Source organism: Setaria viridis, chromosome 4, assembly GCF_005286985.2.
Source record: "Setaria viridis chromosome 4, Setaria_viridis_v4.0, whole genome shotgun sequence".
In the NCBI taxonomy this organism is placed as follows: Eukaryota; Viridiplantae; Streptophyta; class Magnoliopsida; order Poales; family Poaceae; genus Setaria; species Setaria viridis.
Window position 1 is genome coordinate 3,352,058 of NC_048266.2, and position 19,912 is coordinate 3,371,969.

General features: G+C 45.5%; 3 protein-coding genes across 4 annotated transcripts; 1 reads left to right on the forward strand and 2 right to left on the reverse strand.

Annotated features, from left to right (window-relative positions):
- Positions 1–273: 273 nt before the first annotated feature.
- On the reverse strand, positions 274–6,016 carry LOC117854016 (uncharacterized). Its single transcript, XM_034736296.2, has 16 exons — positions 5,859–6,016; positions 5,064–5,124; positions 4,614–4,902; positions 4,467–4,514; positions 4,062–4,122; positions 3,911–3,943; positions 3,590–3,714; positions 2,947–3,081; positions 2,638–2,714; positions 2,301–2,530; positions 1,944–2,000; positions 1,694–1,862; positions 1,512–1,569; positions 1,357–1,442; positions 1,168–1,224; positions 274–677 (listed from the first exon to the last, which is right to left on the reverse strand). The coding sequence occupies exons 3-16, from the start codon at positions 4,744–4,746 to the stop codon at positions 603–605; spliced, it is 1,344 nt and encodes a 447-aa protein (XP_034592187.1). The 5' UTR covers positions 4,747–4,902; positions 5,064–5,124; positions 5,859–6,016; the 3' UTR covers positions 274–602.
- A 9,770-nt stretch (positions 6,017–15,786) lies between these two features.
- Positions 15,787–17,770, forward strand: LOC117853059 (UDP-glucuronate 4-epimerase 1). Its single transcript, XM_034735419.2, has one exon. It carries the CDS (start codon positions 16,246–16,248, stop codon positions 17,566–17,568), a length of 1,323 nt encoding a protein of 440 aa, XP_034591310.1. The 5' UTR covers positions 15,787–16,245; the 3' UTR covers positions 17,569–17,770.
- Positions 17,771–17,830: 60 nt separating this feature from the next.
- LOC117853060 (uncharacterized) lies at positions 17,831–19,866 on the reverse strand. Of its 2 annotated transcripts, XM_034735421.2 has the most exons (5): positions 19,324–19,863; positions 19,066–19,201; positions 18,749–18,840; positions 18,195–18,318; positions 17,831–18,110 (listed from the first exon to the last, which is right to left on the reverse strand). In XM_034735421.2, exons 1-5 carry the CDS (start codon positions 19,779–19,781, stop codon positions 18,027–18,029), a joined length of 894 nt encoding a protein of 297 aa, XP_034591312.1. In that variant the 5' UTR covers positions 19,782–19,863; the 3' UTR covers positions 17,831–18,026. The 2 variants fall into 2 exon arrangements, 1 of the variants encoding a protein (XP_034591312.1); XR_011898106.1 differs by lacking the exon at positions 17,831–18,110 and having other exon boundaries at positions 18,261–18,318; positions 18,749–18,926; positions 19,066–19,866.
- Between the last annotated feature and the right edge of the window lie 46 nt (positions 19,867–19,912).

Consider the following 19,912-nt stretch of genomic DNA (forward strand, 5'->3'; position numbering starts at 1 on the left):
AACAAACTTCATGAGAACGGAGGAGACTTAGGCCATGTTTGTTTGATTATAATCCACCTAGATTATATAAGCTAGATTATGATCATGGGTATTATATTAAAAGATCATTTTAGGACCACAAATAATCTGAAATAAGTCAGCTTATTTTCATAATCTTTTACCCTACTACCCTTTACCATAATCCAGCTTATATAATTTAGGGGGGAAACAAACAGACCCTTAGGCAACATCACATTTTGGGACCTTACAATGAAAAATAGAGGTATCCAAAGGTAAGAGCGTGCTACGGGTAATTTTCATCTTCATCTGGCAAAGTGACAGTTCAAATTGTACAGTGGTCAATTCAACCATGCCGGACGATTGACATCTCAGAATCCAGATCGAAGGTCGGCGCTGCCTACAATTAGTCCGAGGGAGAGGCCTTTCGTGTTCCTTTAGTCTTTTGACCCTTCGTTAAAGAGTTGAAGTCCTTATAATGTACAAAAGTGGGTGTGTACAATACAACATGATACGCAAAATGTGAACTACATCTACAAACTCCAGGATGACGAGCCGTTTGCGATCAAGAGCACCAGAAAGAAAATTGCAGCTTAGGGACCAAGTTAACTCGGCACAAGTAGTCTTAGCTTTCTGTCGTGCTTTATCATTGAACCTACACTCTCTACAACCAACACAGTCTGCAAAATTGGCAAACAGCAATTTAGGATCTAGATATAGAAAGGAACAGATATGTGGTTTTGGTAAGTCTGAAAAACTGCTATCCTACAACCAATCAGCACTCAACACTAGAATTCCAAAAACTGCCGGAAATCAGCAGGTTACCATACAAGAAGCTGAAAGAAAAGCACAAGCCTCTAATTAACAGACGCACAAGCATCTCAAATCACTTCTATATAAATGTGAGCTTTAGAGGGTAAGACATAAGTTTCCCACATTAGATTTTAAAAGATACTCAAATTTAAAATTGGTTTTGAAGCCAGACCAATTTCGGGCTGAAAACTAAAACATGACCGGCTAGGCTCAGGTTTCAAGCTCCAAAACAGTTTCTACAATCATGCTCAGAAGTCCAGATATTTTAAAGGGGAAGGGGACTACATTTTAGCTTAAGGGCGATGGAATGGCCAGCATGGTCACAAAGGAGGAAATATATAGAGGGGTATTAGGTACCTGCAGGCAAGTATAAGCCAAACCGGTGGCAAAATAGAAATTTGCATTACCAGTGCCCTGAAAAATAACATCGTGTTAGTGATGATATGCTAAGCACAACTTTGCATTACCAGTGCCCAAAAGAATTGACATGTTAAACAAGGGAGATAGGCTGTTATCCAAAAAAAAGTAAGAGAGATAGAGACAAACCCTCCAGATCCACAGATTGTGCATGACAGGGCTAAGGAGGGATACTCCGATATATCCAAAACATAAGAAGAAGGTGAACTGCATCTCTGCAAGATGTGAGGGAACGCATTAACTCAATAGTAATCATTAAAAAACTGTAATGAAATTTTTGCTACCTGCTAATTCGTTGGCAAATAGGCCCAGAAGACCTAGATACAGAGCTGAATCTCCAGCCTTTACAAATCACAGGAAGATACATATTAATGGATTTTAGAAGAACCAGAATGCAAAAATATAAGGACCCCAAGGCACTAAATTTATTACAAATATAATACAAAATAGCAAAAAGTATACTCACCGAGGGATAGGATTTCAACATAGCGACAATTGCTGTGTAAACAAACGCGAGGAAGCACGGCCGGTGCTTCAAACGGATGGCCAATGGCAAGACCATGAAAATAATGTTCATATTGAAGACTGTAAGAAAGAAACTTCTGAAGAAGTCAAAGACTTCAGCAAAGAAGTACCTGCATTAATTCCCAAATGCATGAGACACATGGAAATATGCTTTACTGCTAATCACACATAATCTTGTCATTAACACTCACCATAAAACACCAATATTAGGCGATAGGTCCTTCACAGTAAGAATAAAACCATAGGTCCTGCAGAACCACAGCACAGTAGGTAATTTAGTGACAAATGAAAACCGGCCAATAGGCAACAAAAAGAAACTATTTGCAAGATGAAGCTCATAACCGAAGTTGACATAATATCTTGATAATTCCTAATAGCGCAAAGTAACATTACTAGGATGCAACAGTACACGAATATCTAAAATAGAACCACAGAGCAAAAGTCCTGATCACTTCATTCTTAGACAAACTAGTGAATGAGCTTTCAGATGAATTATATGACTAGTGAAGAAACACATATCACCAAAGAAAAAGAACTAAGCATCTTACTTTTCAAACATCTCATTAAGGCCGTCAACTTTCTTCAGAATTATGCTGCTCAATAACAACACGTAGCCAGACCAGATGAATAGCCAAAATATGAAGTGAAGTACTGTCATCCATGAGAATCGTTGAATTTTCAGGCTAGTTCGCATGTCACTTTTACTGGAACTTGAGCTTTTTAGAAGAAATACTTTTGTTGTTGGAGCATCTGGACCATACCCTAACAAAAGAATGACCTGCCAAGGAGGTAAGAAGCAAACAATGCAGTTTAATGGCAGATATGGTAAAAGTAATTGAACTGAAAAAGAAAAGAATAAAAGGAAATTGTGGTTGTGGCACAAACCGGTACAATTAGAATTGCGGGATAAAGGGAGAGATGTGTGGCCATAACATATCCAAAGGCAGCAAAAGGAGCCAGACCTACAAAGTTAGAAAGATGTCTCAGTATCAAACATGGGATTTTCAGGTTAATCCAACAGTAATATCCTAACTTCCATGCGAATGATGCTAATTGATGCCAAAATAGAAGACCTTGTCAGCGTACCATGTTCAATTTTTAAATGGAAATCAAAACAAAATGCATGGTTAAAATTTGGATTACAGTTTCCAGATTATAAAAATGAAGGGAAACACAAAAATGAATTTCTCTTACGTGAACAGGCTCCATAGATCATTATAACAACCATTAAATTCTCAATTGGTGATGTACATGAACCCACACAAGTGACTATTGCCCAAGGGTTCCACAAATATATGAGAGAAGCAATATCTCCTGCACTTACATTAGCTGCAAGAAACGTATAAATAAGAACAGTAAGTAGCAGTATAGCAGATAGTAAGCAATCACAAGCTGAAAAAATTAGACAATTAAGTATTAAAAGCATGGATTTGTACTTTCCCTTTTGATGCCCATTTCTAGCTTACAACAGTAATTAGCATTCCAGCAAGCAAAGGTCTATTCCCCTTTGATTCAACGGGACAAGCTAACAAATCCATGAATTCTGTAATTTTTTCGCACAAAAAAGGAGCAAGACGAATTCTCTATCTTCCAGAAAACATCAAAATTTGGAAACTAGTCTTTTGGAAAAATAATCTTACATTTTTTCACTTTTGCAGTTTGTAAATTGCAAGTATCAAAATCATATTGATATTGTAAGGAATATTGAGTGGAAAATAAATACAGCAGTGGTGCAACCGTGCAAGCAGAGGACAATATTTGATAAAGCATATTCCAAGAGGAGAGACAGAATTAAAGAAAACAGCATAACTTTAACTAATATGAGTATATGACACACCTGAATTATTTACTGCTTTTGTGAGGTCAAGTGACTTCAAGCTTCTGTTCCGCGACATTTGAAGTATACGCCCAGTTGCTTGAATAAGCATGGCAGCTAGAAAATCTACAGCCACAAAAATCAAACTGTGTCGTGGATTGATGAGTGATATAAACGACATGATTGCTAACTAAACTAAAAAAAATCCAGGGAAGATTTTGGAGGTTTTATTTGTTCTGAACAATTACATGCTAAGACTATAAGGACATAAGGAACAGTACCTACAAGAAAAGGATTATTAAAAAAATGTTAATGTTTGAGAAACAGACATTACTTATTTACCTGCAATAAACATGAGCATTCTTGCCACCAGATCTGTAATGCCATGGAACATAAGGATGTTAACATTTCAAGTGTCAATTAATAAGTTAACAAATGCTGTGAAGGTATAGCAATTGTAGTGGAGACGGTAAAATAACAAGGGGTCAAGTACCTGTTACTAGTTAATGGGCCAAGAACAGACAGCAGCAAAGGGGAACCGTGATACATAGAACCTGAAAGAAAAATAAATCCACATAATAATTATTCCAGTTCATACTACGTTAATAAACACTAAAAATCACAGTTGAAAAATAACGAGTGTAATTGATAAAACCATGTAATGACATCAAGCACATCTGGTGTTAAGCATTATAGGGCAACACTGCTATTTCATTTTATTGGTGGCAGATGCTATGCTACTTCACCATTTATTATCGAATACACCATGCACTAATTCATTCACTACGATAACAAACTCAGTTCAGAATCTAATGCCTAATTCATCCACTAGCGTGTATCCAGTAACACCATTCCTCATCGCTACTTCGTCACTTAAAGAGCAGGGGGCGGAACGTACCAGAGTAGGGCGACATTGACGCTTGCTTCAGCCAATAGCCTTCTGCCACTGCAGTACACAGGAGGTATATGAAAAGTCCAATTACGGCGATGTCACCCAAGGACGCAGGAAGGCTAGGAGGAGGTTGGTGATTGAGGAGGCGCTTACGGCGGCGTAGGGAGGTGAGCGGGGTAGAGACCTCAGGGCGGGAGGCGAGGTGGAGGTCTCCGCTGAAAAGGACCAGGACAAAGCGGAACCCAATGGCCGCAGCAACCATCGGCCAGTAGTACCGGATCGCCATCTCCGCCGCCGGCACCGCAGCTCCGATCTGAGCAAGCAGCCGCCTAGTCTCGTCTCGCTTGTGACCGGAGGAGCCGGAGCAGTTTGTGACAGTGACCCTGTTTTGCTTACGGTTTGGGCTTACCAAGAATTTCCTGGACTGGTCATACCCAGCAGCCTGCAGTAATCAGCCCATTTCATGATTATTTTAGGCCTGGCCCGATTGGTCTGATTTAGCTCACATAGCTTGTAGAAATTTTTCAAACATTTCGTATTGAAAAAATTCTTCGAACATTATACATGCGGACGCCATCTGCACTACAACAAGGGCCCAATTACCTGTTACTAGCTAATGGGCCAAGAACAGACAGCAGCAAAGGGGAGCCGTGATACATAGAACCTGAAAGAAAGAAAAAATCCACATGATAATTATCCCTCCAGTTCACAATACAATAATAAACACTAAAACACCTTGTTAAAAAATAATGAGTGTAATTGATAAAACCATGTAATGACATCAAGCGCATCTGGTGATAAGTAAGCATTATAGGGCAACACTGAGCTATTTCATTTTCTCTGTAACAAATGCAATGCTACTTCATGTCATGGACATACTTTAGATTGACATTTATTATCAAAACACCATGTTCTAATTCATTCACTACAGATAAGAAACTCAGTTCAGAATTTAAAGCTTAATTCATCCACTAGCTTGTTTATCCAGTAGCACCACTCCTTATCGCTACTTCATCACTTGACGAGTTAAGATACAAACGCCAAGTGAAAAATCAGGTCAAGTGAAAAATCAGCAACAGGAGCAAGCAGTGGCGCCGGCATGCACAGTACAGGTTCAATGGACCGGACTGCCCATGCCACCGCCGGCCGCGCCACCCACGAGCCGCCCTCAACCCCGCCATTCGCTAACTGAGGAAGCCGCTCGCCCCCGCCGCCTCACCTCGCCACCCACGATCCGACACCGCCGCCGTGCCTACTGCTGCCGCCAGGCGCTCCTCTAGTCCTCTAAGCCCGCCGGCCATGGCGCCCTCCGCCCGATGACCCCGAACCGGAAACCCTAACCCAGCCACCACCGTGCCTCGATCCGAGAGAGGAATGAGGAGCAGGAGGAGGACCCACCTCGTCGCCGGCCACCCACCAGAGTTGGAGACGAGCACGAATCGTCGTGGGAGAGGAGAGAGAGCTGTTGAGCACGGACGGAGACGGCGCGGCTCTGGCTGTGGAGATCAGTCCGGTAGGGGAGGGAATTTGCGGTGGCGCGACGAGCCGAGCCTGAGCACCTAGAAGCTGAGCCAGCCGAGCCCGAGCCAGACCTGGAGCCCCTGGATTAACCAAGCTGTCCAAGCAGAGCGAGTTGCAGGCTCTGCCGCCGGATGTTCTAAGTGGACAGGTGGCAAAAATCTGGACCAGGGTTGCAAAGGAGAGGGTTCGCATCCCTGCTGCACCCCCGTTCATCCGAAATATCGCACTGCTCACCGAAAAATCTACCTTGTAAACTCAAATTTCATCTGAAATTTTACGAATTTTGCTCATTCGATGGAGGCTGATAAGATGCCGTAAACGAAATTTGAAACCATGCTCTCGACTGGCCATCCAAACCAGCAGGATCTTCACAAAACCCGTGAAGCGTTCCCATGCTGAGACTGTGCAGATTTCACCCTAATTGGCAATTTGCCGGTGTCAGTTAGTTGGCCACCAGAGCCCAGAAGGCTAACATGGATACAGGGAGTTAGGACGCTGGTCCACCGGATGAACTACCAGCACATTTTCCTCATTCCAGTGTCACAAAACTACCAACAGAAAGCACATGAGAAGATCCCAATTGGATAAACCAGATCCACATTAGCTGAGCGAAAGCACAGGTTGAGCAGCATGGCCAAGGTGTCTGCTCATCAACAAAAGGGGCACCTAGTGGACTGTTTTTTTTTAAGAATCAACGGGCGGCTAAGAAAGCCCACCTGAACAATTTCATTTCTTCAATGCCGACTTACAAGATCAGGCATATATCCTCGTTGCCAAGGATGGTGATCAGGATACATAATTGGATAGAAAAAAGGAAGGGAACCACAAAAGATTACAAATCGCAGCACAAACACACCACACCTGATAAAAAACAAAGGGGGCACAAAGGGCCAAGCCAATTCAAGCTCCACAGACGAGCAAGCCCAAGAAGTACCGGGAAGAGCTACCACGCGGTAACCTTGCATACCAGCATGGGGATTGGGCACGAAGACACCTTTGCATACAACCACCAAACACTTTAGGTAGCCCAATTCACAACAAGGGAGGCTGGCAACGGGCGAGGATTAACCTTGACCTAAATCACTCCTCACCACAAGCTGGAAAACCAACTAGTGCTTGCTCCGGAGGTTGGTCATAGTCGCACGCATCAAGCTAAAGCTACACAGGGTGCCAACAAATTCGGCGCACTACAACACGCACCGGGGGGAGGAATCCCTAGAGGGGAGTGCAGCTGAAAATTAGCGGCCAGAGCTAACCAAGCAAATAAGGTGAACACGAGGCAAGAGCTAGCGGTGGTAGAGACATAGTCGAGCTAGGATGGAGATTGTCGGAGGAGAGTGAAGGGCAAACCGTGCGGAGGCAAAACACCTCACCACGCATCGAGCGTGACACTTTCGTTGCATGACAGATGGCACCAATGTCTAGGGCCGTGCAAAGATGAAGCATCTCCCCGCGCACCGAGCACGACGCTTTCACTGCACGACCACTGGGGCCCAAGGACCAAGGCACTACCGACCCTTACCGATGACCGAAGCGCGGCCACGTCCCAACGGACGCAGGGTTGGTCAGAATGGGAGGGCAGCAAGCAGAGGCGTGGCCGAGGTCGCTAAGGGACCACCACCAGCGAGACGTGGTGGTAGGGCAGGGCCGCATCCAGATATGGGACCCGCAATGGAAGTGGCCGTGGGGGCACAAGAGCCCACACACCCCCCATGGCGGGGCACACGCCTACCCTAGCAGCAACTCGGCACCATAGCTGTTGAGGTAAAGCCGGAGCAGCCACCCCGCCGCGCGCAGTCATGGGCGAGGCCAGACAGCAGGGGGAAGGCATGACATCGTGCGCTTGGAGCATGAGAACTCAGGGGAGAGGAAGGCCATGGCGCTATAGAGCCAAGCGCCCAAGCAGCAGCGCCGGCAGTAGCACATGGCGGCGGAATCGTGGGCAGCACCGCCGGGAGAAACAAAAGGAGGAAGGAGAAGGATATTTGGGTGTGGGGGAGAGCTGTTGTGGCTGCAGGAGGCCCGTCGCTGCCGCCACCCATAGCTGCAGCGACGGTGACGAGCGGAGGAGCGCTGGATGAGGAGCCGCTCGGTGTACGGAGGGTTCACCTCCCGTCCGCCTCTGTTGAGATGGGAGGGAGGCCGCTTGCTCTTTCGTAGCAGCTGTCAAAGTTGCATGCAGGGGGTTCTGGTAGGGGGGGTCATTTTGTTTGGTTTGGTCTTTGCATGCTGTTGCAACATGTCATGCGTGCCCAATGGTGCATTGGCGCATGAAAAGTTGTTCAAGGCTAGCTAGATGATTGTGACGATCATCACTTGACATCCGGCCCAAATTTGGATGGGCCATTAGTGCAGGTGCGCATGTTTAGTACCACCTTGCTAGTTTAGCAAGGGTGGAGCCAACTTATAAGCCTTTGTCAACCATCCATAGCACCTTCGGGTTAACCCTTTTACACGAAGCGAGGACGAAAGTGTAAGCAGGGTGCTATGTGTACACGTGCCCGCCCCTCAGAAGGGCTGAGCGGTGCGGCTTTGGAGGACGGGGTGTTACAAATAGTATCAGAGCCAACCCTCGCGGTTGCGCATACGGGTCAGTTTGTGGGCATATGACTCATGGCGCGTGTGGGATATGAATGGGACACACGACATGGCATATGGCACTGGCACTGGATGTATGGTCGTGCGCTAAGAGGGAACGTTCCTAGACATTTGCCCATGTGTGGGTGAGTTGGACCGATGAGGACGTCGGGTTCTTTGAGGGGGTGTGTGTGTGACATCCGACCCAAATTTGGATGGCCCGGTAGTGGCCCATGAGCGTAGGTACGCATGTTTAGTACCACCTTGCTAGTTTAGCAAGGATGGAGCCAACTTATAAGTCTTTGTCAACCATCCATAGCACCTTCGGGTTAACCCTTTTACACGAAGCGAGGACGAAAGTGTAAGCATGGTGCTATGTGTACGCGTGCCCGCCCCTCGAAAGGGCTAGGCGGTGCGGCTTTGGAGGACGGGGTGTTACAATCACGCAGCGTCAGCACACGAAGGCTATGGAATGGCGCCAGTGCAGTGAGCCGATGATGTTCCAAGGTGCACGGATCATGCGCGCTTTTGTTTCTGTTGCGTTGCTGCTGACCTTTGCAGGTAAAACTGGCGTCATGGTCATGACCTGTGTTTGCAACACACACTACTGGAAAACTGAGCATTGGTCCTAAACCTTAGTGCCGGTTGGTTTTTGACCCGGTACTAATGTGAGCATTAGTACTATGTCTAACAGCTAGTTCCCCAGGAACCTCCCGTGACCCCTTTAGTACCGGTTGTAAGCTCCAACCGGTACTAAAGGTCACCCATGAGTACCGGGTGGAATCTCCACCTGGTTCTAAAGGCCCTCGAGCCTTTAGTACCTTTGATACCGGTTAGAGCCCCCAACCGGTACTAACTTCCCTCGTAAAAATCAGACATCTTCTTCCTCCTGCCCAAGCCATTTTCTCCAGCTCAGGCTTCATCCATTCATGGCGAAATAGGGGAGGTGCTGCTGGATTTTTGACCATTTCGTAGGGATTTCACTCATTCAAGTGTTCTAAAGGTTAGAAACTTCATCCTCCCTTGATACATGGTTAGTATACTAAGTTTTATACTTTAGAGCTAGAATAATTTGTGATTTTTAGAATAAGGTACAATGGAGAAATTTTTCATTTAAATGCATGTGTTACTTAGAGCTCATATTTGTGATTTTTAGAATAAGCTACAATTTTTTGGATGCTATGTTTCGTATTAGTCAAAGAAATTGATACGAGGTTAGAGGAATAATTTCATAGTTTAGTCCTTTAAAAATATGAGCTAAATAAATTATGGGAAAAATATAATTTGTTTATATTTTAGTCATTTGCAAATATGAGCGAGATAAATTATGGTACATAGAGGTAATGAGATGAAATAGAGGTACGTAATTAGTCATTTTTAGAATAAGTTACAATGGAAAAATTTTCATTTATATGTTATGTTTGAGCTAAATACATTGTGGGGAAAAAATATAATTTGTTCATAGTTTAGTCATTTGCAAATATGAGCTAAATAAATTTTGGTACACAGAGATGGCTACTACTGCTGGAGGTAGTGGCGATGGTGGGGACGATCGTCGTTTCTCTCGCGGCAAGGGGAAAACCATAGTTAGCCCTCAAGTGTTGATACAATGTAATATTATTCATAAATATGAATGCAGAAGATGTATAATTATATCAAATGTAATATTATAAATAAATAAAACTTATATATATTAGCATATTAGAACTAATACACGTAAAGGAAACAAATATGAAATATTAATATAGAATAAAGAAATAGAAAAGAAACAGAAAAGAAAAAAGACCTTTAGTACCGGTTGTTTATACCAAACGATACTAAGGGGGCGTTTTCTTCCCGTGTCTTATTTTTAGCACGTGTCACATCGAATGTTTAGATACTAATTAGGAGTAGTAAACGTAGACTATTTACAAAACCAATTACATAAGTGGAATCTAAACGGCGAGACGAATCTATTAAGCCTAATTAATCCATCATTAGCAAATATTTACGGTAGCAACACATTGTCAAATCATGAACTAATTAGGCTTAATAGATTCGTCTCGCCGTTTAGATTCGTCTTATGTAATGGGTTTTGTAAATAGTCTACGTTTAATACTCCTAATTAGTATCTAAACATTCGATGTGACGGGTGCTAAAAATAAGTCAGTGGAAGAAAACGGGGCCTAAATTAGCATCGGCCACACGTCGATGTAGCAGTCAATTTAGTACTGGTTGATATAAACAACTAACCCCTTTAGTACCGAAGTAGCAATACCGGTTGCACAACCGGTACTAAAGAGGGGTTAGGAATCGGTACTGAAGGTGCTTTCCCAGCAGGGAGTATGAGCTAGTATGTTACTTCTTTTCTTTCAAAAAAAAAAGTATGTCGCTTCTGCAAATAAGGATTGTGTTTTTGTTCGCTCCGATCCTTTTTAATGGGATTGTTAACTCCCTAATTGTTTAGTTTGCATATGTGTGCATATAGTTCTTCTGTCACTTTTTTGCGAATATACAGGTATTTTACAAAGATGTATGTAAATGTATCAAGTTTTGACAACTAGCAATATGGCCCGTGCTAATAGCGCGGGTAGCTAGCTTTTTATTTGTATTTTTTATTTCAAATAAATGTATGTAAATATTTTTATTTTGTCATGTAGTTGTTTTGTCCTAATGGCATTATCCAAAGTTTTGTGAATGTTTCTTTGATATCATATTCTGCTAAATATTTTTCTTATCATGAACTCTAGAAAAAAAGAAATACCTTATATAGAAATATATTTTTGTTTTGCTTGAAAGCAAAAATATATATAATAGGTATATTATTTTTAACTTTGATTGGCGATGTGCATTTTTGTTTAAGAGTTTTAGTTAGTTATACATCATCCTTAGATTTTTGAAATTAAGCTCTACGTAAACGGTTCAGTGTACACCATGAGTTTGAGTTTGAACTAAAACCTCGATGGGCATTGGCACTGATGGATGCATCCTCTTTAGTTTTAATCATATCTAAATCTCCATTCTTTTCTTTGTTATGCAATCTCCATTTGCTACAGCCATGCATGCATGATCTCCTTGTCTTATGGATGTTGCACATTTCCCTCGAAACGAACCGGAGTCAACATATTCATTATTGCGAACATAAGATACAACCCGGAAACTCCTTTTGTATTCACCCCTTCTCTCCTGCTTCTACTCCCAAGAAGTTGTGCCCGCTACAATGCAGTCATCGAGGACACGTCCGAGATGGTGCTTGTGGTTCCATCTCTTCGAACATTACATGAAGGTTGATATTGACGGGCGAGCATGTCAAACATCATCTTCGAGTTGCTTTGTTTAGATCACATCGTCACTCCTTGACCACATGCATCGTCGTTCTTCTCTCCTAAATTTTTAGCTCCCATGCGTCCACTAATCAAAATGTTAAACAGCAAGACATCACCATCTCGCTGCTTATCATCATCATCGGTGGTGATCGCCATGCCTCGACGTCAGCTATGATGTTAGGTCATGACCTGGCGACGAAGACAGGATCGCGTTGCGGCATTGGCATGGTTGTATAACCAAGTTGTCATTATTATCATGCCTCAAACCCCCATACGGTGGTTATCGTTGCACTCTCCAAGTTGACCGCTCTGCATCGCTTTTCAAATTAAAATCCCTTCTTAGCACTACTGGCTACTACTCTTCTCTATTGCCTTCTAATTGTGTTTGTTATTCTCCGTATTCTGCTATCGAGCTATGATTTTTTATGACCAGCCCACGGTTATTTACCATGGTCATCAACTCGTCATCACCCTCTTGGAATCTAACCCTCTTTCGTTGTCTTCTAGAATATAATGCCGTCATAGCTCTCCCATGGCCATGCTAAGGACGTTTTTCTCTCATTCCTCTTGCTGTAGTTGTTCCTGTTTTCTTATATTAAGTTTGTGCCTCTCCACGGCTGCCTCAAGCATTTTTCTTTGTGGTTGTTATTACGCACTTGAAATTATGCACTACTTCACTGTCTTTTAGATTTGAATCACAATCACATCCTCATAGCTCCATGATATCGACACCTGCTATTATTCTCTCCTATCTTCTGATCATATTTTTGACCTTATTCTTTGTAGAGGAAATCGACACTTCTGGCCCGTGTCAGCAAAACCATCTATGCTTGTATACGCTTCCTTGCAACCGTGCATGTCACCCTCTAAGGTGATCCGTGTAAATAGTGTGGCTAGGCTTCTTACAATATTAAATTTTGTATTTAAGTTTGGCTAATGTGGTTGATGAAACAATTACATAGGCATGTGATAGTTGATCGAAAAAAACAAATCTTGCCCCTACACACCTCAGCGGGCTAAACTTTCCAAGAGTTGGCCCCTCCTATCCTGCTACTATGCGAATTTGTTGGCATCACTTGTTTTTTCTGCATGTCGGTGTCTTTCCAGTGGATTGATTAAAATATACTCCCTCCATCTTAAATTACTATTTATTTTGACTTTCTAGGTACATGACTTTTGATATGCACCTAGATATATACTATGCCAAAACGAATATTATTTTAGGATGGAGGCTAGAGGGAGTATTATATATTATTGGATTGTGCTTCTTGCTTTGAAATGGCCTACTGGTGACCAGAAGGCCTAAGTTTGCCATTGCATTCTTCCCGGCAAAAGAAAATATTGGTTATTTATCGGAATTTCGTCTCGTTGGGTGATCTCACTGCTTTGAGCTTGTGTCGCCAGTCTTCCGTGTGCAGGACAGGACATGCATTGCATGATTTAATGATTGAATTTATTTATTTATTAATTAATTAATTTAAAGATGCACAATTCTTTTGTGTATTCGATAAAAAAAAATCTAGCTGACTTCGGACAAATCTTCCTCGAGGAACATGCAAGCTTGCGGTCTTAATTAATTAGCGTGTTATATCCTCGCTCGCCGAGTGAGGAAACCAGGCGAGGGGCAAGGCTTGATGTCCCTGGCCACCTGTGTGTTCTTGACGATGCTCCTCGTGGGGTGGCGACATGCAAGCCATCCGGCCAACAAGTTTACAGTAGCTTCTACCCAATGTTTATTCTTGGCTCCGTGACAATAATGCACATGAACTCAATCAATCACCACCGTTTGCATGTCTTTGGCTAAATGTTCATATGTGCCGAGGCAATACTTTTCTTATGGAGCTCTTACCGCACTCTATGCGGATGGCTGTTTCGATTGCCCACAACCGCACAGATACTCATCATCCTATTCCTCTCCCATCTCTTTCCTTTAGTTTTCGAGTTCGGTTTCCATCTTGGCACCATTTAATTGAAGACTCATCCAGCTCGTCCGCATCTCTATGCTTCTTGAACAACAATTCCCATATACCATGTGCTCCATGAACTCTTTTTTTAAGTCAACGGAGGGGGAGAGAATCCCCCACCTGATTCATTGATTACTGGCCCCCACCGGCCCGGGTGATAACATAGAAGTTTTTCTGTCTTACGTTCAGCGTTTACCTTGCCGAATTACAGCTCTTTGTAATCGAGATTCATGGTCAATGGATCAGCCTGTTTATAGGGCTCCATCACTAATTCGTTAGGCCCGTATTTTTTAGAGCTGAGCGTGGCCTTACCCTTAGCATGCTGATTGCTGAATTCCCCATCAAGAACCTGGCCGATGGACGATGGTGAGGCCCCTGTCATGGTACATGATCTGAAGGAGGTCTTTGACGTGGAGCACCTTGAAGATACCACCGATGGTCATGGCAGGCTTGTCGTCTAAATAAGGCAACAATTGGTCATGTCTGTTGCTTGTAATACTACTTAAACTTTTGATCTTTCAGAGTTGTTAGAGTTTTATAAGCACTGCTAGATTGTTTATAGAGGTCAAAGACTAATTTTCTTGTTTTAATTATCTATTTATTAATGCATTTGTTAAGGTACTCCGAAGTTACCGAGGACCGTCCATTTAGATAGATCTAGATGGACCTAGGGCGTAATAGATGAATACAATTATTATTAGTTTTATTTTGGATAATAGAATAAATAAGAAAAAAATCAACCAATTAGAAGCTAACGTGATCTGAGTTAACGTGATCTAAGGCTGAACTACCTAACGTGATGTCCATGTGTGGAACTTTTTGTTAAAAAAAAAAGGTATGTACTTCCGTAACGTGATAGGTGCATGTGTTTATATGATATGTTTTAATTAACGATAGCAGCTTAACGTGAAATATTTTTAAAAATAGATATAATGATAGTTACATTATACATATGTAACATATTTTGTTGATACATGTTTAATTGTTTATAGGGCAGTAATAGTTGAATTATATGTGTACATGAAGGGTTTATAAGGCGCAGGGAAATGATGTTGTAAAGATGTAACATCGAATGATCACGATGCACGATTTAAGAGACGGGGAAAGCTGTATCATGAACTTGATATGGCTTGGACATGACATCAAACTTTTAGAAACATTAGAAACCGCATATACAAATAACGAAATCCATTCACCTGCTTGACTCGTAGGCTGTGCGCATTTTCGCACACCATAATATCAACGATTTTACCAAAATTTAATATCAACGACTTTTATATATACTAATGTATGGAGGGCCCCTCAAATGCACGCATGCAGTTTGTTTAGAAACTAACGCCACCATTTTAGGAAGGCTTGCCGCACGGTTTTTTTCTTTATTTTCTAATTGATTTTGTTCTATTTTCTATATGTAATCAATGGTCCAAATTTGATTCATATCTTACCTTCTTAGAGATAAAGCTTATTACTCATGGACTCTTTGAGCTAGTTTAAACCGTTAGATCATCATAAAATCCAACGGTTCATATTCTTCTCTTTTTTTATTAACAGGGGAATTCTCGGTGAACATGATGACTTATTTTAACACTATTATATTAAGATACTCCCTCCGTTTCAAATTATAAGTCATTCCAACTTTATTGGAGAGTCAAAACATCTCAAGTTTGACCAAATTTATACGATGAAGTACTAACATTCATAATACAAAATAAATACCATTAGTTTCTTCATTAAATATATTTTCATACTATATCTATTAGGTGCCATAGACCTTTGTTATACTCTCTATAATTTTGATCAAACATAAATTGGTTTGACTCTTCAAGAAAGTTGGAATGACTTTTAATTTGAAAAATCGGAGGGAGTAATATATTTTTGAAGTGCTAATCGACAATGGGTGGGGAGGAGTCATTTCTTCGCGAGACAAGGGCGAAGCTCTGGCTGCACATGGTCGGTCGCGCCACTTTCAACACTGCCCGTCTACCGCCACTACCGGCGACCGATCATAGAAGAGGAGGCGAACACTCGTGTCTTCAACCTCCAGCGGCTAAAAATAAACGACGGGCCGGGGCTAAATTACAGGGACCTCCACCAACATCGCCGAGCCCTGGAAGCACAACACACGACGACTCCAATGGCTATTTATAACACCTCCCCTTCTCTCTCGTCCCCTCCTTAGCACAGGCGCCGGCACCGCCATTCCCGAGCAAGCTTATTTCGCAAGAGGCCGGAGCGCCATCGGCAACGAACGTGATTACATATCCGAGGAGTCGTACGTAGAAACAGAGGTTTGATCTGATCTTAGCGAGGAAGAAGGAAGCTAAGAGATCGAGGAGCTCCGCTCGGCGGCGGCAGCGGCGGCCGGTGGAGGATCATACCGATCGAGCTGCTCTGCTCGGTCGCATGCGGGGAGGATAGATGCGCGTGGTGGAGGAGGACCTGTTACCGTCGACGCCGGGGAAGGTGAAGGTGGAGCGGCCGGGGACGATGAGCCGGCACCTCCACCGCTGCTTCGCGTCCACGGGCACCATGTTCCTGTGGGCGCTCTTCCTCGTCGCCATGACGGCCACCTACCTCAGCGTCCACTCCTTCGTCGACACCTCGTCCCGCTACTTCACCGCGTCCTGGGGCGGCCTGCACTGGGAGCGCCAGATCCGGTCGTCGGCGTCGCCGCGGCGGCCGCCGGGGTCCGCCGAGGGCGCCGGCCTGTCCGTGCTGGTGACCGGCGCCGCCGGGTTCGTGGGCACGCACTGCGCGCTGGCGCTCCGCCGCCGCGGCGACGGCGTCGTCGGCATCGACAACTTCAACTCCTACTACGACCCGTCGCTCAAGAAGGCCCGCCGCGCGCTGCTGGGCTCCCACGGCGTGTTCGTCGTGGAGGGCGACGTCAACGACGGCCGCCTCCTGGCGAAGCTCTTCGACGTCGTGCCATTCACCCACGTGCTCCACCTCGCCGCGCAGGCGGGCGTGCGCTACGCCATGGAGAACCCGGCGTCGTACGTGCACTCCAACGTCGCGGGGCTCGTCTCCCTCCTCGAGGCATGCAAGGACGCCGACCCGCAGCCGGCCGTCGTCTGGGCGTCGTCGTCCTCCGTCTACGGCCTCAACGACCGCGTCCCCTTCTCGGAGGCGCACCGCACCGACCGGCCGGCGTCGCTCTACGCCGCCACCAAGAAGGCCGGCGAGGAGATCACCCACACGTACAACCACATCTACGGGCTCTCCGTCACGGGGCTCCGCTTCTTCACCGTGTACGGTCCGTGGGGACGACCCGACATGGCCTACTTCTCCTTCACCCGGAACATCCTCCAGGGGAAGCCCATCACGGTGTACCGGGGCAGGGACCACGTCGACCTCGCCAGGGACTTCACCTACATCGACGACATCGTGCGGGGGTGCCTGGCGTCTCTGGACACGGCGGGGAGGAGCACCGGCACCGGCGGCAAGAAGCGGGGGCCGGCGCCGTACAGGATTTTCAACCTCGGGAACACGTCGCCGGTGACGGTGCCCACGCTGGTGGCCATCCTGGAGAGATACCTGCGGGTGAAGGCGAAGAAGAACGTCATCGAGATGCCCGGCAATGGCGACGTGCCGTACACGCACGCCAACATCAGCCTGGCCAGGGAGCAGCTCGGGTACAAGCCGACGACGAGCCTGGAGATGGGGCTGAAGAAGTTCGTCAGGTGGTATCTCTCCTACTACGGCTACAACCGGGGAACGCATACCTTCAGGAACTCATGACTGGTAAATTGTATGACTGTGGGTCTTCCACTCTCTGATCGAAGACTGACATTTTTTTGGTTTTGGGGAAGAATTCTGTAGTTGGTCAGCAAGAGAGCAGGGAATGGCGATAGAGCAATGAAATGGAGGGGCGATTCTCTTCATTCTGTATTTTCTTCTGTAAATTGTACCACTTATAGATCACTTATAGATTTATCTCTTCTCAAAACTGAAGGTGGATGTTGATGTTTAGTGCGATCTCACATGTGAGGCAGGGTTCAGATTCAGATCAACGTATGGGATAAGGTGTTTTACCATAAATTTTGCTAAAATCCTCACTGCATATTTCGATTACAGAAGGAATCAGGAAAACACCCAGTTCTAAGTATGACCTAAAAGTCTGCATAGCCCCTTTTTTTTCTTTTGCGCAAAGAGGTTCTAGAGAACTAATCAGCAGGTTGTTCGTCATCCCAATCTTGTCAATGGTCACTTGGAGGTCTTGCAGTTCTTCCGAAGTAGGCAGTGATTCCTTTCAGTCTGTGGTGTACGTAGCTCTCTTCAATCTGCAATGATCATAGTTCAGACTTAAACTACACGGGTCCTCTCAACATGCTGAAATTTATAGAAGAGCAGTAAACATATCATACCTCGAAATCTAATGGAGGGCAAGACAACCAGGAAAGTTCCTCCACTTGGCTCATGTCGACCGTCCGTGGCAGGAACATGATGACATTCGGAGCTATTTTCTGAGCAGCTTGGAATGTTGCATACCTACGCGCAAAGATGTAATGTTAAGACGTAGGTGTCAATGAGCTTTGAGGGCTTGTTTGGATCGAGACCTGGCAGGCAGCTTGCCAGCCAGGCAGCAATCTCAGCCCAGGCGACCAAAATCAGACGCCTGGGAGTGCTACCTGAGCCAGGCAGCTCCGGCCAGGCACAAAGCAAACATGCTTTCATTGCGAATATGTCAGCAATTACACAGTACCATCATGAAATTTCAGTTTCACACTTCCGCTAGGAATTATCAGGGATACTTTGATAGTCATATCTTAGTATTTGGAAACCTACAATTGCAATTAAGCTGTTTATAACTTATCAGGATGTCACCGGATGCTACGGACTGTTTGAACTTTAAAAGCTAAAACATGGATTCTTAATTTCATCTTTCAGTAAGGACAAACAAAGTCAAGGAACAACATACCCGTCTTTTGGCTTCAGCATATCAAGGGTGTAAACTGGAGCTTGGATGTATGATGGTCCTCCCCAGGGTGGTGAAAGGAACACCAAATCAGCCTGGTGCCGTAGAAGCAATCAATCAGGAAACAATTTAAAAGCTGAAATTACTGTGCATTCTTCCTTGCGGTGACAGTGTGGTCAGGCTGCAGATATGATATGAGCTTTAGGAATCAGAGCTCAGAATTTGATGGTCGTACTAAGCTTTGACAAACTCTGACGATTTTTCAAATTCAAGCCTCCCAGCGTAACTGCGTTACTGAACGTCTGAATGACTAGACATACCTTGAGGGAAGGCGCGAGGCGGAAGAAGTCGCCGACGACGAACTCGATCCTGTCCTCGACCCCGTACACCCTGGCGTTGTGCGCCGCGAGCTCCACCTTGCGGGGGTCGATCTCCACGGCGACCACGTAGCAACCCCTGCAGCAGCCAGCAGGAGACCCCGGCGGGCGGCAGTGACCAAGTTAGTGTTAGTTACTGCAGCACGAAGAGAAAAGAAAATGGAGGCCGGCGCGCGGGAGATGAGGTGGGGCGGCGCGTGCCTGGCGGCGAACTGGATGGAGTTGCCGCCGCAGCCGGCGAAGGCGTCGACGACGAGGTCGCCGGGCGCGGCGCGGGCGGCCTGCAACGCCGCGACGGACTCCGGGGTGGCGGAGTACCAGCCCTCGGGGTCCATGCGCACGCCGCGGTCGTACAGGGAGAAGAGGCTGTGGCGGTGCGCCCAGTACTTCCCCGCCACCACGGTCGTGTCGGCGTCGGCGGCATCGGGGTCCCGCGCCGGCCCGACGGCCTGCTCCGGCGGTTGCTCCGCCTCCTCCGGGCGATTCGGCTCCCCCGGTCTCGCTACCCTGCGGTTGCGGGTGGACCTCGCCGTGAGGCGGCGGCGGCGGCGGAAGGTTTTCGTGGCGGTGGCGCCGACGAGGCGGAAGAAGCGGTGGACGAACGGGAACGCGCGAGAGCGGCGGCGGGGGCCTGGTGGCGCGGCGTTTGCTTTCGCCATGTTTGGTTGTGGTTGGTCTGTCCTCCGTTCAGCAAACGCCAATCGGAGTCTCGCCGTGTCGCAGTCGGCGATACCGGCGGAAGCCGACGAGTCCAAAAACGAATTTGGAAAGTCACCACAAGCTTTCAGAG